Source organism: Taudactylus pleione, unplaced genomic scaffold (genome assembly GCF_031769625.1).
Source record: "Taudactylus pleione unplaced genomic scaffold, aTauple2 ptg000127l, whole genome shotgun sequence".
In the NCBI taxonomy this organism is placed as follows: Eukaryota; Metazoa; Chordata; class Amphibia; order Anura; family Myobatrachidae; genus Taudactylus; species Taudactylus pleione.
The window spans coordinates 961,672-977,439 of record NW_028284529.1 but is presented as its reverse complement, the minus strand read 5'-3'; the positions used below and the strand labels follow the sequence as shown (position 1 = coordinate 977,439).

General features: G+C 41.1%; 1 protein-coding gene across 4 annotated transcripts in view; it reads right to left on the bottom strand.

Moving 5' to 3' along the window:
• The window catches only part of FOCAD (focadhesin), a 311,722-nt gene that overhangs the window by 29,836 nt on the left and 266,118 nt on the right, over window positions 1–15,768 (bottom strand). For all 4 annotated transcript variants that reach the window (XM_088472585.1, XM_088472586.1, XM_088472587.1 and 1 more), the window contains 7 exons: window positions 15,610–15,757; window positions 6,944–7,063; window positions 2,596–2,718; window positions 2,437–2,514; window positions 1,781–1,852; window positions 935–1,037; window positions 345–425 (listed from right to left, as the gene is read on the bottom strand). In XM_088472585.1, the coding sequence (XP_088328711.1) occupies window positions 345–425; window positions 935–1,037; window positions 1,781–1,852; window positions 2,437–2,514; window positions 2,596–2,718; window positions 6,944–7,063; window positions 15,610–15,757 (725 nt within the window). The remainder of the gene's footprint in view (window positions 1–344; window positions 426–934; window positions 1,038–1,780; window positions 1,853–2,436; window positions 2,515–2,595; window positions 2,719–6,943; window positions 7,064–15,609; window positions 15,758–15,768) is intronic.

Sequence of the window (15,768 nt, the reverse complement as noted above, 5' to 3'; positions counted from 1 at the left end):
CCTATCGCCTAATTTCCAAATTAGAAAAATTAAAAAGAATCCACCCCAACCTCAATGAACAATTTACCCCAAAAATAATTGAATCAGCATATATACAAATGAAAAAACACCCATCCACCTCAGTCCCCCTATAAAGAAAATGAAAATGACAATAGTAACTTCTGAATTCTATTTTAGTTAGTAAGATATATTTTTCACTCGTAACACTCAGTGCAAGCAGACACACTGCTATTGTTGTTTCATCAATGATGATGCTGATGATTTATTTAAAATAACATACACAATTTCCTTTACTCAGTTTATATAAACAATTCTTCTAAAATATATTACAGAGCAAACAGTACCTTTCTTTCCGGCTGCAATGAGGAAATCCACAACATTTCGTATTAAACTTCTTTCAGGCAGGTAGCTAAAATCTGCGGGAACTGTAATCATAAAATGAATAGGCTCACTTATGCAAAACATTAATGTACTTGGGCAGCATGATGGCTCAGTGGCTACCATTGCTGCATTGCAGTACGTAGGTCATGGGATTATTATGACTCAGAGTGCCATCTGCATGTAGTTTGTATGCTCTACTATGTGGGTATACTAGTTTCTTCCCATAGGCCAAAGACACATATGTAGTTTTAATGCTTTCTGAATAATAAAAGCAACGAAACCCAGCACTTGTGAGTGTGTTGTCTGAATTTGAAAAGCACCACTAAAGAAAGGATTGAGGTGAATGAATAAACATGTAAAGTGCTAAGTAATATTGTTGTACCATATAATTAACGAATAATAATAATACTTGTCTCGTAATACAGTTTTGCATAATATGTTAACAATAAAGAACAAGTAATAATTTCTCAGAAAAGTCTGTGTGTAAAATAAACTTCAGTTAACTTTTCCAAATTATGTCAGTTTGTGACAAAACCACCAACTATTTTCTTACCAGAAGTTCTGCTCTGAGATGAAGAAAGACTGGACAGGTGAAGGTGTCCGAGGATCCAGGCTGCATTCGTTTGTAGACCAATGACCCCAGAAAAGTTGATGATCTGCATGAAAAGAAAGCATGTTCAAGCTAATACATTACGCTTTGTATTAATGACAGGTGGAACACTAACACAGCAGAGTCTGCGTTATATTCCAGATGTTCTGGAGTCCTAGAACTACTTTATATGCACACCAATGTCTTATGCTACCATAAAATTCCTTCTGGTTATGTAAATAATACTGTGTTTCCCATGAAACTTAGTTACACATTCAATTGTAGTCTTTATGTGACTATTCCACAAACAAGGGGTAGATTCAGTTAAGTATGTTGACGACAGCGGCTACAGAAATTAACAGGCTGTCACCTCTATTGGACACAATCAACCACAAGACAAGTTTTCCTGCCCAGATAACCTACGTAGTATTAGCATGTCCCATTTTGGGGCATTTTAACGTATATCCAATAAAGATTGATTTTTATTATTTTTTGCAAATATCTTTGTGCGCCATATCATAGACAATCTTCTCTCTTCCCCTTCTTTGGGGTTTTTGAATATATACCTGTATCTGTCTCTTGGCAGCACCCCATATCTATCAAATTATTGAAGGGTTTTTCTATAATATTTTTGTGTGCAGACGTTTATGTTCCTTTGTATTTTTCTCTCGTAGTATTAGCATGCAAGGTTCCAATGGAACCTCTCGGCTAACGGAATCTGCTCACAAGACATAGGACAGGAAGGTGTCAGAATGTCGCTCTCAGTTTTTTGATTGCGAGCAAACCATCAACAAGGGTTCTTTGCCATACCTGAGTAATTGTTTTAATTACTTCATTAAGTTTGCTTTGGAATATGGATGACTGGATAGCTTCAGATTTCAGCTGCAATGAGATAAACAATGATCATCAACTTGAAGGAATGTAGTGTTCACTACAAATCCTGCATCGCAGAGCCTCTATCACAAAACATAGCCTGACTTTGCAAGCACTGTACATGGCGCCAACATAAGGATGCTGGCTATTTTCAAAATACTTAAACTACTTCATCAGATACTTCAAGCTAAGTTCAACCACCTGCCTAATAAAAAGTTAAATGCATAATTAAATGTAAACGGTATTCACTTTGAACTGTGAAGAGTTTCAACTGCATTCTGGGCTGAAGATAATGGTTAATATCTGTGATCATAACACAGAACATGGTCCACTTTTATAAATCCATCTTTCTTCTATATAGACCTATAACTTAATCTTAACAGAGTAGATTCTGTGTGTCTTTTGCCTCTTAATGCTGTATAAGATGTAGCCTTGTAGATTTAGGATTACAGGTTTTATGAAGTCAGAGAAATTCATCATATTGTTTACATCCATATCCGTACATAAATTGTGGTGGAATGGTGAACTAAAATTTATTATTTTTTCCTCTGTTGTATTAATGATGTCCCATTCTCTAATTGAGCTTCACTTACTTGTATGAGAGTTGATTCAGATCCAACCAGTGAAACAAGTCCATTGAGGGCAGCTAGTCTTTGCATGGTAGGACAACCCTGAAATGCAGCCATATTTCTACATAAACAACTATTTCCCTTTGATGGTTTCAAATTACAATAAACTGAATGATCACTTACCTCTGCCAGGAGGATTTTTATCCAAGCAGGAAGCAATCGGTTGTTCAGGTCTTCTGCTTTTCCGTGACCACACACAGACAAGCCATGGACAATACTTCCTAGGGCTAGAGCTAAACCTGGAGTCTGCAGCAGATTAAAATGCAAAGACAAGATATTAAGATCGGTAGATGGAACGCTTACATACACTGTATAAAGCAATACAAAAGCTGCATGTTTGTGACATAACATCCACCCCAACAACAATGTTGGATTTATTTTGAAGGAAACGTTTAAATTAGGTCCAGTAAGATTTGGAATTATTTGCCCAACAATCTTACCTTAGATCAGTGGTTCACAAACTGGACACTGTGGCACCCCGGGGTACCATGGGGAAGTTGCAGAGGTGCCACAGGTTGGTGGTCCAGTACCAAATCAAATTATTTATTGTCCGTATGATAGGCAAAAACAGAGCTGGTGGCTGCCAATCATAAAATATGTGGACACACAAAAGTGCAACCCTGTCCACCGCATTATTAATCCTAAGGATGACCAGAATGCCTAAGTTACTTAATTTAATAATAATACAGATATTGCTACTCAGGTACAATTAAACTATCAATGCAGCAGCACAGTTATTAGTGTGTGAGGGGCAGTAAGGGGTTGCTCACCATTGAGTATCTTTTGCTACTCAGCTGCTGGGTGCAGCCACCAAAGGCTCTTGTCGTACCTAGTAGTCAGCTCTTGCTGGCAGGTTAATCCACCAGTGTCAAAATGCCTCCCACTATTGAACAACATGGGAGTTGCAAACCGTTTACTGGGTTTGTCTTGACAGCCAACTTCTTTATCAGCGTGCAGAAAGAGTGGGACCACACAATATAATAGATTTGTGTTTCTCCAGAGATCTGGGCCTGCATTTTGTCACCAACAGAGATTATGGGGTCTGCACTATAAAGCCACTGCAAATCTGGGGTCTGCATAGTAAAGTTTGCACTGTAAAACCAGGATAATCATTATTATGCAATTATTCTGGGAAATACTATATCAGTAGTCTCTTTAGGATAAATATTGGCAAAGCCAGGTTGGGGTAGAGGTGGGGGTAGTTTGGTAGAGAACATTTTTTTTTTTTTTAAATTGAGTTGTTTTTATTGAGTTTTATGAAAATACAATAAACCCCATATATGTAAATAAAATAAATAAATGTGGCAGACATGTAGATAAACATGGTATTCATAAAAATATGTGGCAGAGCGTAATATAAGAGCAGAATATACAGATCAGGATATACATATGACTGCAAATCATATCAATAAAGCTTGACAAGCACCCGAAGGCGCCATTCAGGTACTTGTACAAAAAGAAAGAAGGAAAAAACACACAGTACATAGCACAAGGAAAATGACACAATTACCTCATTCACATAGTTACTAAATATAATAGAATATATATATACTAAATATAATAGAATATATATATATATATATATATACATACCAAAACAAATATAGTGATAATATATATATCTATATATATATACACACACACATACACACACATATATACACTGTATATATATATAACAAATTAAAAACTGACCACATCTACCAATCTAACAAAACTAAACAAAAAACCCCTTAAAACCAACCGTCCCCTCAACCCCCCACCCTGTATAACCTAACCCCAACCTAGGCATACCTAGATACCTTAACACTCCCCCCCCCCCCAACTACAATAAACTACCTAGAAGAACCCCCATTAAGATAAACGTTAATAAAACCACATTATTGACAGGGGCAACAATCTAATTACCTTAAACATGGCCAACTCTCTGGCCAGAAGGAAATATATAATTACACCAACACCTTAAAATATATTAAAATACAAACTCATAACAAATCAGGATATACAGGTACAAGTATAAACAATACCATAGCATTGACTATGCATCAAATGGACAAAACAACATACATAAAAAAGCATCAGCAGTGAAACAAAACAAAATATTTCAAAACATCAATCGGGCAAGGCCTCAGCCTTTTGAGAAAAAACATATGTAGTAAAAAGTCCCCACATGAAAAATATAGAAAAATACCTAGAATACTGAAATGTAAAGTCCCAGAACGCTGTTGTAGCTGATAGGAAGAGAAAACGGATTTCTGGAAAAACTGGTGCAGTTTTAAAGTACCCAATAGCTGAATGATCTTCAAACTTTGCAGTACAACATAAAAAATAAAAAAAAACACATGAAAAACAAAAAGGTGTGAGAAACCCAAACAAATTTCCACATCCTGTATACCTCCCCCAACCAACACATACTAATAACCCTAAACAAACAAAAAAGTATATAAAAACTTAGAATACACCTTAATCCCTATAAACCTTATAGAACTAAACATAAACCTACCAAAATAGAGACACAAAAAAAATAATTAAGAGGCAATGAATTGTAATAACCACCATTGCAATGAGAGCCCCTGAAATAGAAAAACCTGACAAACATAATATACAACAAAAAATGTTGGTGATGCAATACGTGTTATGCAAATCACTCAGAGGCAATAGAGAAATGCTTGAGCTTCCTATTCAAGAAGACAGCAAAACCCGTAATCCAGCTCCACCATCCAAAGATACAATAATATTCCAAAGGAGAGTCAGAGGATCAGTCCTGAGCGAGCTGCCTTCTTGGTGCATATTGATCTAACCATGCCGATGCTTCTCTTGGGGTCACAAAAACCTTGGTTTCACCATTAACAACCACACGAAGTTTGGATGGGAACAACATAGCATATGGCAAGTTCAAATCACGAAGACGCCGTTTTATAGGAAGAAACTGGGCCCTGTCCTTCTGGACATCCATCGCAAAATCATGGAAGACAAAGATACGGACTCCATTTTGCCCCAGTGGACCCGTGGTGCGGGCCAGTCAAAGCACAGTGTAATGTAGAAACTTTGTGATGAAAGTACGCGGTGGAGCGCCCAGCGGGAGAGGCCTGGTAGGTATGAAATGTGCTCTTTCCACAGCAAGTTGAGGAGTAAAAGATTAATGGCCAAATGTATCAACCAGCAATTTCACCAGAAAATCCTCTGAAGCAGAACCACCTTCTTTTTCAGGAAGACCAATAAAGCGCACGTTGTTCCGCCTCAGGCGGCCTTCCATATACAAAATGTTATCGTGCATGGCAGTCATCTGAATCGCCAAGGTGGTGACCTGTTCTTTTCAAGGAGAGAGAGAGTCCTCCAGTGTGGACATGCATGTCTCAGCCTCCAAAACCCGTTCCCAAACTCTTTGAAGATCTTGGCGTAATAACGAAAGATCCACTTTTACCCTCTCCATTTTATCAGACAGACGCTTTTCGGAAAAGGTGACAGCTTCTAAAATCTACTTTAGGGTAACTACAGGTGTAGAAATCTGCTCAGAGCCAGAAGATGTAGAAGCAGGGGATGAAGAGGTGCCTTGGGCAGCACCGCCAGGGGTCGGCTGTGGGGCAGAGAAGCGTGCATATTTTTCCAGCTTAGCAGCGGTAGCCTGCCTAGACTTCCCCATATTATCAGGAGATAAACAAAGATTCAGCACAGGAGGGCAAGAAAAGGTGACAGTCCTATATAGACTGTATGTGAACACACTGATCTCAGGTCACAACTGTAGCATGTACTGGTGCACTGTATTGCCTACAGTGTTCACAGTAATGCAGAGCCATATAGTAGCACAATTTCGGGCAGATAGCCATGGTGAAATCCCGACGCTAAGCTCTCATTCGGGAAGTACCGTTCTTATAGAACGGTACTTAAGTACTTGGGTCCGCGCTGATCTTTTTTTATTTCCCAAGTACCTGGATGCCTACTTTGGACTGAAGAGGAGCCGAACTTCGCATAAGAGATGGTGGGTATGGATATTCTACTGGAGAAGGGAAAGATGGCTACAAAGATACATAGGTGAGTATATGTACATGTATGTTTAATAAACTTATACTGTGCACGGTTGTGTGTGTCCTGTGTTTATTTTAATATTGCTTTTGCTGTGGAACTACAGGTACCATCGGGCCCATAATGATAATAAACATAATTGGGATGTAGTCAGGATCTTGACGGTCACAATACCAGCAGCAGAATCCCGATGGGTCAAAATACTGACGAATCCCAACGTTAAGTATTAGGATTAGGCTGTGGTAGGGGACGGTTAGGGTTAGGCTGCTGAAGAAGACGGTTAGGGTTAGGCTTCAGTAGGGATGGGTTAGGGTAAGGGTTAGAAGACTCACGAAAATCTGTCAGGATTTTGACCGTCGGGATGATCACCACTGGGATATCGTTCCCAACCTTCAGAACTACGACACTGGTACACAATAACAAAAAAACAAACAGCATGTATGCTAACCTGCTGGTTTTGTTCAGTCAATATTCTCAGTTTATTCATATGTTCTTCAGCTTCATCAGCACCAAGAATGCCTGCACTGAAGGCTGATACAGTGACACAGGCAACAGAGTATGACAGGACCTATAACGTATAATAAAGGCTGTAATAAGCATATAGTACATTAAATAAATGCTTCGTTTTCTCAAACAGTCCCATCCTAGACAAGAAATGCTGTCTGTAAAATGTATTTTTGTACCATGATTTCTGTATCTTATAACACAAATTATTTACACTTCTGTGCTGAAGTCTTTTCTACAGTGTCTACACGCAAAGAGAATAAAGGAGCACTCCCTGTATCCCTGCTTAAATATTTAACTGAGTATCTTCCACTTTGAAGAAAAAGGAAACTGCACCCTGAAACAGTATTGCCTAGTGATCCAGTGGGACACAAACACCAATGGAAAGCTGCGAGCAGAGAGCTAATGGCTTCCTATTGGTATGCAGGATCACACCCCAATCTGACCGGTTATCACTTTTAAACAGCCATTTATATACCAGGACGGTCAGACTTGTTTTCCAGACACAAAGAGGCCCTGCTAAAGACCGTTTTAAATGTGCATCATCAATAGGGTATAAAGTATAGTAGCTGCAAATGGTAACAAGGAAGAATTGCCTTACGTAAGCTCATACTACAATAACAAATTTAATTTTAATAAAATACAATGGCATTGCAAGAATGTTACCAGATTCAAACTATGTGAATTACACCAGCTTTGGATCAGAGAGCCACAGGATACTTGTTCTATACACAGAATTACTGTAATATACAGAAAGTGGCTACAGACACTGCACACATTTAATGATGTTTTCAGCATTCAGCAGCCACACACTGAATCATAGGAGTATGGTGAATATGTGCAAACTTAAAGACTAATTAAAGGAATTATATACACACACACAAACACACACACACACACACTGTAGAAACCAAACACCTGCCTTGTGTTAGCGTAAAGTATTATAACATTTAGGTGCCCTGTTTAGCTATAACATTAGAGTTACTAATGCACTAAATCTTCATGTTTTTTAGTAGAATGACATCACATTGTGATATTTGTTAATTAAAACAGGGAAGTTTCTGTGTGATTTAAGTGTGATCACTGTTCATTTTAGGGGTTTTCCAAAGTATTTAAAGCAATAGTGCAATTGTGTTAAAGATAATGCATATAACTGAATGAATCTGTAATTTCTACTGATCCCCACTGCTCATCTATTTTAGTTTGACAGGGACACTGTCAAAATACTGTATCTAATATTATCTAGGTAATATGTGAAATTACAGAGAACATTTTTTCTTTGCAAATGATAACAGATAATTTTTTTCTCGAGAATTAATCTAGAAAGGGTGTTATTATTTGTAAGACCATAGCATTTAAATGACTATTTATAAAAGTAGTCCAAGTCTAGTTATATCTCTTGTCTGATTTGGAGCAGACAATGTTTCAGTGCAAAGAATAATTGTGCATATTCATAGGTAAAGCGGAGTACACACGGTGTGTGACTGAACGACACAATGTAATGATACATTGTACAATCTGGTGTACGGCAGCACAATATATTGTACATGCTGCATGTAGCAGCATGGCATTGTTCATTGCATCGTCCCATCTGCTGTGCAGAACAACAGATGGGACTATGTGATGAATGAACATTGTAAACAGTAAATCGGGCGTACACACTGCACAATACGTACGATACATCGTTCCCATCCGTGACGGAACAAAATATCATACAATGGATAGTATAGTATGTACCCAGCTTTACATATCTCCTGTTGACACACTGTCACCTCTCTAGCTCACCCTGCAACTCTTTAACTAAACTTTCCTTGAATCCCTGTTACCACAGGCCCTTAACGAAAGGGGTGATCGCTGTCCATTATAACATCCCATCCTCTAAACAACCTCTGTCCCTACATCTGAACTCCAGTGGGAAGCAGATCTGGGGCCACCTCCGGAGGAGGACTCATGGTTCCACCATTAGAGAATTTGTATCTAAATCGTCATTATGCAAACAGATAAAAGAAAATGTGTATACAGACATTCCTCACTTAACGACCTACCCGTTTACCGACCGTTCGCACTTACGACCACACCCGCGCGTTACCGTCTGCCTCTAACTTACGAACGGCGCTGACTTTTTAGCGACAGACAGCGTGCATGGCGTCTCAGCCTCAGATAGATGAGAGATACGAGTGGTGTCAAAGAAGGAGAAGTCAGAGAAAAGGAGCGCAATGAAAAGGAAGGCTATTGATCTGGACATGAAAATGAAGATCATGAAGCTGGAAAGAAAGTTAAAGAGAAATAGCAGGTGACTTAGAGCTGGCACATTCAACCATTTCAACAATCTTGAAGGATAAAGATAAAGTGAAAGAGGCAGTGAAAGCATCAACAGGATTTAAAGCCATAATAACTAGGCAGCGGAAAGGCCTCATTCATGAAATGAAAACTTACTGGCGATCTGGTTTGATGACCATATGCAAAAAAAAAGCCACTGAGCCTTTCAATTATTCAAGCCAAAGCACGCAGTATCTTTAAAACTCTGAAGACACGTGAGGAGGATGAATCAGCGGAAACATTTACAGCAAGCCATGGATGGTTTCAACGTTTTAGTCGGAGATTCAACCTGCATAATCGCGGTATCAGTGGTTAGACAGCAAGTGCTGACGTAGAAGCAGCTGAAAAAGTTGTCGACCAATTTGATGAAATCATCAAGATGGGCGGCTACCGTCCGAAATAAATCTTCACTGTGAATGAAACAGGACTTTATTGGAAGAAAATGCCCGAAAGGTCCTACATACACAAAGAAGCTAACACAATGCCCGGTTCAAGGCTTTTAAGGACAGGGTCACGTTATTGCTGGGTGGAAATGTCGCTGGGTTTAAGTTAAAGCCTTTGCTCATCTATCGCTCCCAGAACCCACGTGCATTCAAGCAGGTCAATAAGCATATGCTGCCCGTATACTATCATGCAAATAACAAGGCATGGATGACACAAGCTTTATTTGAGGATTGGTTTACCAACTGCTTCATACCCCCGGTCAAGCGCTATTGTCTGGACAAGGGTGTTCCCTTTAAAATTATGCTCCGGCTTGATGATTGCCCAGGACACTCCCAGCATCTTGATGATGTTAACCCAGATGTAAAGGTAGTGTATCTGCCTAAAAACACCACTGCTATCTTACAGCCAATGGACCAGGGGGCTATAGCTACGTTCAAAGCATACTATTTGCATACAACTTTTTCCAAAATTGTCTCGGCAACAGAAAATGATGATGTAACCCTTTGTGATTTTTGGAAATCATTCAACATTTGACAGTGCATAAAGAACATAGAATTCACTTGGATTGTATGCGACAGAAAATTGTGTGCAAGGCATATGGAAAAAATGCCTAAAGAGTCTTGTGAATAATGTTGAAGTGTTTGACATAGAGGAACATGTCGATAACCTAAATCAAACAACTGTGCAACTTGCTAACAAGCTTAATTTAGATCTTGAAGTGGAAGAAATTGAATAATTAGTGGAATATGTAGAGGGAGAGCTATCTAACAAAGATCTAATAGAGTTGGAAGCGCAGCAGCACCTGGAAGAGGAGGAAGAAGGAGAAGAGGAAAGAATGGAAGATGTACAGAAGAAGTTCACAGTAAAGGGGTTAGCTTGTGTGTTCTCAAAAGTGAATGCGTATATGTTACAACCAGAGGGTATGGATCCAAATGTTGAAAGGTTCACAAAAGTGGAACGGCAAATGAATTAACTTTTACGATGCTATCGTAAAATTTATGAAGAAAAAAAGAAAATTACAAAGCAGACCACACTAACAGGATTCTTCTCGAAAGCTACACCCATGACCCCTACCCCCTACAAGTCCTTCCATTTCCTTGCCGTCACCGCCCTTACCCGAGCCCTCTACAGATCCTGATAACACCAATGATGACGCATCACATGATGAAGGATTTGTTGACTAGAATGTCTGTTTTTCATTAAAAATATATATATTTTTTTATGCCTATTGTCCTTTTCCTGTAAAGGTACAGTATGCAACAGTTAAGCTAAGTCTAACTAGTTTTGCAAAGTAAAAAAAATTATTTGAAGTTAAGTTATGCAAAATAAAACAAACAAGTTCTGCAAAGTACTGTACAGTGCTGTAAAGAGTTATGCAAAATTACTGTATGCAAAGTGAACAGTTATTCAAAATAAAAGTTTTGCAAAGTAAAAAAAAGCAAAATAAAACAAGTTATGCAAAGTAAAGCAGTTTACTTTTCTTTATTTATAATACAGTGTCCACACCACATTTATTCCATCTGCACAGCTCTATTCTCTGCTTTGACCTCAGTTGCATAGACTGCATGTGTGTATTCCAATGAGCACACAATTCTGTGACTTAGCAGCTCCACCATTTTGTGAGTGACAGCAATCTCATTCTGTGAGAGTTCTGAATCTGCAGTTAACCACAGGGTGTGATGGCATACCATATCTGTATTGCGCAAGGAACACGTCCATTAAGGCGTCAGCCTTAATGATCGTAATTTCATTGCTTTTTGGAGTTCGAGTGGCAGAAAATCAATAGGTTTTGTGAATTTTCAGATCATGTCTAAGCAGCCTTAATGGGACATATGAAACTGTAAGGTTTTTGTCTATGGAATTTCATAGCTTTTTTAAAATGTATTAACTATCAGGGTTTGGATGAGCAAACCGGGCCACCTGCAGGGGAGAAGGGCAACAAAATGGTACACTAATGCAGGTGGAAGGCGGGACAGCACAGAGCAGGTTGGTTTGGGAGGTGCAGAGTGCGAGACGGCTGTAGGCATTTGGGGTAGCGGCAGCAGTGGTGGTGTAGAGCAGTGGCAGCGGTGCAGTGCAAAGGGGGCATCAGTGGGCGACAGAGGGCTCACTGGTAGTGCGTATGCACCTGAGAAAATCAAATCAATAAGTCACAGATGCAAGAATGCAGCAGTGAGATCCATCTACACATCTGTTAAAAATTTAATGTGTAAAAAAAAAGGCGTGGTCCCGCCCCCTAGAAGACAATCAGCACTGGGCTTTGAAGCCCCAGTACTGGTTGTGCTAAATACAGGGGAGAAACGACGTAGGGGTTTCCCCTATGAAGCACAACAAGCACCAGGCTTTTGAGAACCAGTCCTGGTTGCCAAAATACGGGGGGGCAAATGACATAGGGGTCCCCCATATTTAGCGCAACCAGCACTGGGCTCTGAGTCGGTCCTGGTTCCTGAAATACAGGGGGGGCACCGGACCCTTTCTAGCAGGGGGTGATGCCACAGCCAGGGGAGCCCTTTCACCAGGCCCCCCAGCCGAAGCACCCCCCCTGACTGCTAGTCAGCCCAGGCCGAGGATCCCAGGGGAGCTGGGGATCCCCCCAATAAAGGGGTCCCCCTCTACAGGGCACCCCAGGCCCAGGCTGATAGTCCGGGGCTATCCCCAGCACCCCTGGGCGGTGGGTGCCGGGTTGATTATGTAAAGTGTGGTGCAATAAAATTTAAAATATTGTCTTTTGCTGTGAAACTACAGTGCTGGTTGTGCTAAATACGGGGGGACCCCCTACGTCATTTGTCCCCCGTATTTTGGCAAGCATGACTGGCTCTGAAAAGCCTGGTGCTGGTTGTGCTTCATACGGGGGACCCCTACGTCATTTGTCCCCTGTATTTAGCACAACCAGTACTGGGGCTCCATAGCCCGGGGCTGGTTGGTTTTTGGGGAGGGGGCCATGCCATTTTTTTTTTACACTGTTTTTTACACAGAAGCACAGACGGGTCTCACTGACCTGTCTGTGCTTCTGTGTTTGTTTGTTTGTTTTTTTTAAACACAGATGCAGGTATCTCAGAATATTCAGATCCGAGCCTGTATCTGTGTGCCGTTACCTCCCCCGGGTCCTAACGCCTGCACCACCACCGCCGCTAATGCCCGCTACCGTCCCCAGCTCCTGGCCGCAGCTAATGCCCGCTAACCAAACGCCGGCTTCCTGCCCCCCGGTCCCGGCCCCCGCAAACGACGGCCATCTTGCTGCACCCAAGTGAAGCCACTATGACTACACCTGCTGGACACTCCTACTGAGGCTGCGCAACAAGTTGAAAAGTCCTATCTCTACTATGTCGCATTCTTCAGGTAATAGTTTAAAAACTGTAACTTTCTAATTTACCTGAACCCCAAAAGCACGTACCCTGGCACAATAGCTACCTAATAAAGCAAACCCAAAGTCTAAATTCGCCACCTACCCTGAGTTTTGCCTTCCCAAAAAAAACCCCATAGACTATAGCAGAAAAGTCCTAACTGAGAATGTCAGAAAAATGTGACAGTTGGAGCTTTAGATTACTCCCAAATCCTCATTTTTTTAATTTTATGCCCTGAAATTTGGCATGCAGCACTGTGCGACAGTTCTACCCGCCCCAACCAAATTTCAACTTGTTACCTCCTATAGCTTTTGAGGTGTAGCCCCTTAAACACCCTGATCCCCCCTTCATAATTCTCTATGGAGAAATTCATTTTTTTAGATGCAGCCTTAATATAAGGGCATGACTATGCGTCCTTATAATTAACAGAGTCGGCCAGAACCAATTTGGAGCCCTAGGCAAGATTTTAGCTGGTGCCCGCTTGCAGAAAATTCCACTATTAAGCTTAATGTTGCATTTACTGTAATATGAAAATTTGCACTCAAATGAATTCTTTAGTATTTTCTTTCAAACCCACTGTTCTCCCCACACAGCACACCAGGCTTTCCTCTCACTGCAAAGTCTCCATAACCCTCTCACCCAGCCTCCCTCAACCAGCAAAGCACCCCTCTCCCAGCATCTCATCCATCAGTCCTCAACAAGCACAGCACTCCTCACCCAGTGCCCCTCTCCCTTCCAAGCACAGCACCCCCTCATTCAGCACAGCATTCTTCGCTCCTCATCCAGCATAGCACCCCTCTTCCAGCACAGAACCCATCAGCACTCCTCATCCAGCTCTCCTCTCCCAGCACAGCACCCAACACCCCACAAACAGCATCCCTCATCCAGCACTCCTCTCCCACCACAGCACCTTTCATCCAGCAATCCCTCTCTGAGCACAGCACCCATCAGCCCTCACCCAGCACATCACTCCTTATCCAGCACCCCTCTTCCAGCACAGCACCCCTCATAGCACCTCTCTCCCAGCACAACACATCACCCATCATCCTCACCAAGCAAAGTACCCCATGGCTGTGCACTGCATCCAGTCTGGTGGATCTACCCAGAGCAGCGCACTGTGGAGGTGGCTGGTACTGGCAGGCTGCAAGGAGATAAGTCAGTGCAGGCGCTCTGCCTGCTGGACTACGCAAAGGCCTATGAGAGGAGGAGCTGCTGCGGGTGGACATGCACAGCAGCCCTCCTCCAGCTGTAATTTTTGTTGGTACCTGCTGCCCTCACTGACTGTCTCCCGGCCTGTTTGAACTGCCCGATCGGAGCTGAGAGCTCCGATCGCAGTAGCTGCTAATAAGGTAGTAGTAATAGAGATACGATCTGTGGTGGGGGGGACCAGCAGGCTATCCACCCGCCCCATTGTTAGTATGGCCCTGGGTGCAGGGGGCTGCTTGCTGGACCTGCACCCTCTATAGTTACACCACTGCATAGAGGCTCTAGATGCGCTGATAAACTGGAGGTTCAGATCCTTAATGTAACCCAGATGCCACAAATTTATTCAAACATAGTGTATGTGGTATTACTTCCATAATCCTTTCTCCCAGCTCTATTCCTATTGACTGTAAGGCCTTCTGTTCTAAAACCGTTATTATCTAATGCTTAAAAAACTTGCTTGGGTGTGATCATTAACCCTTTACAGACCCTTTCTGTGTACGAGCGTTTTCTATCAGATATTTGGTTCCTTCTTCCATCAGAGTGGGGGCCTTCTTCCATCAGCGGCCCCCACTCTGGGCTCTCCCTTTCTATACCCCTTTTCTTCCCTTTGTCCTCCCCACTATTTACCCCTTTTTATTCATTTACGGTTTATTCTTTTTGATCTCATTTAATAGATGTCTTTTTGATGTTTTTGCATTTGCATACTGACTTCTGTTGTATTGCAATATTACTACTGTTTCCCAATGTGTTGTTTCATTTTAATGTTGTATATGATCATGTAAAAAAATTATAGAGAGTTTATTTAAATATATATAGGTGTACACCTAAAGTTACAAGTTGATACACAATTCATAGTATCTTCCATACTCTGAACAAGTTTTCAGATACTTCTTTTAATCATTTCTGAAATGATGTCACTGATTTTTACGGTTTCCAGAACTAGTTTTAAGAATTAAAATGTATAACCTGACACCCACCTCTGCATCACCTGGTTTAAAATCATCATTGTGAATTGAATAACTGAAATAACCCTCATATCCAGCAAACACTATATGCACTCTGCTAGAGTGTATCTAGCAAACTAAGGTGGTACCGTGGACTTTAAAAACCAGTCCTTTTAGTTTAGTTACCTTTAAAAGAAAATCCACAAATATGAACATATCATTAACATTATAGCAATTATAAAAGTTTAAATGTTCCTTGAAATGATAAAGGCATTGATAATGCTATTAGTGATATACTTTTCAGGGACAATCTAATAGGCCAAAGCAGCCAACACAGATATAAAACCGGTTACCTCTTGTACAGATCGGCTGAGGTCAGTACTGGTTTCCAGGTAATTGTAGAGCTTTCGCAGAGTGGCTGAGACATGGACTTGGCTGTCGGTCTGACTGTTCTGACTCATAAAAGACAGTACCAGGCCCACTCCTAAAATGCAGCCAACGCTGTGCAAAGG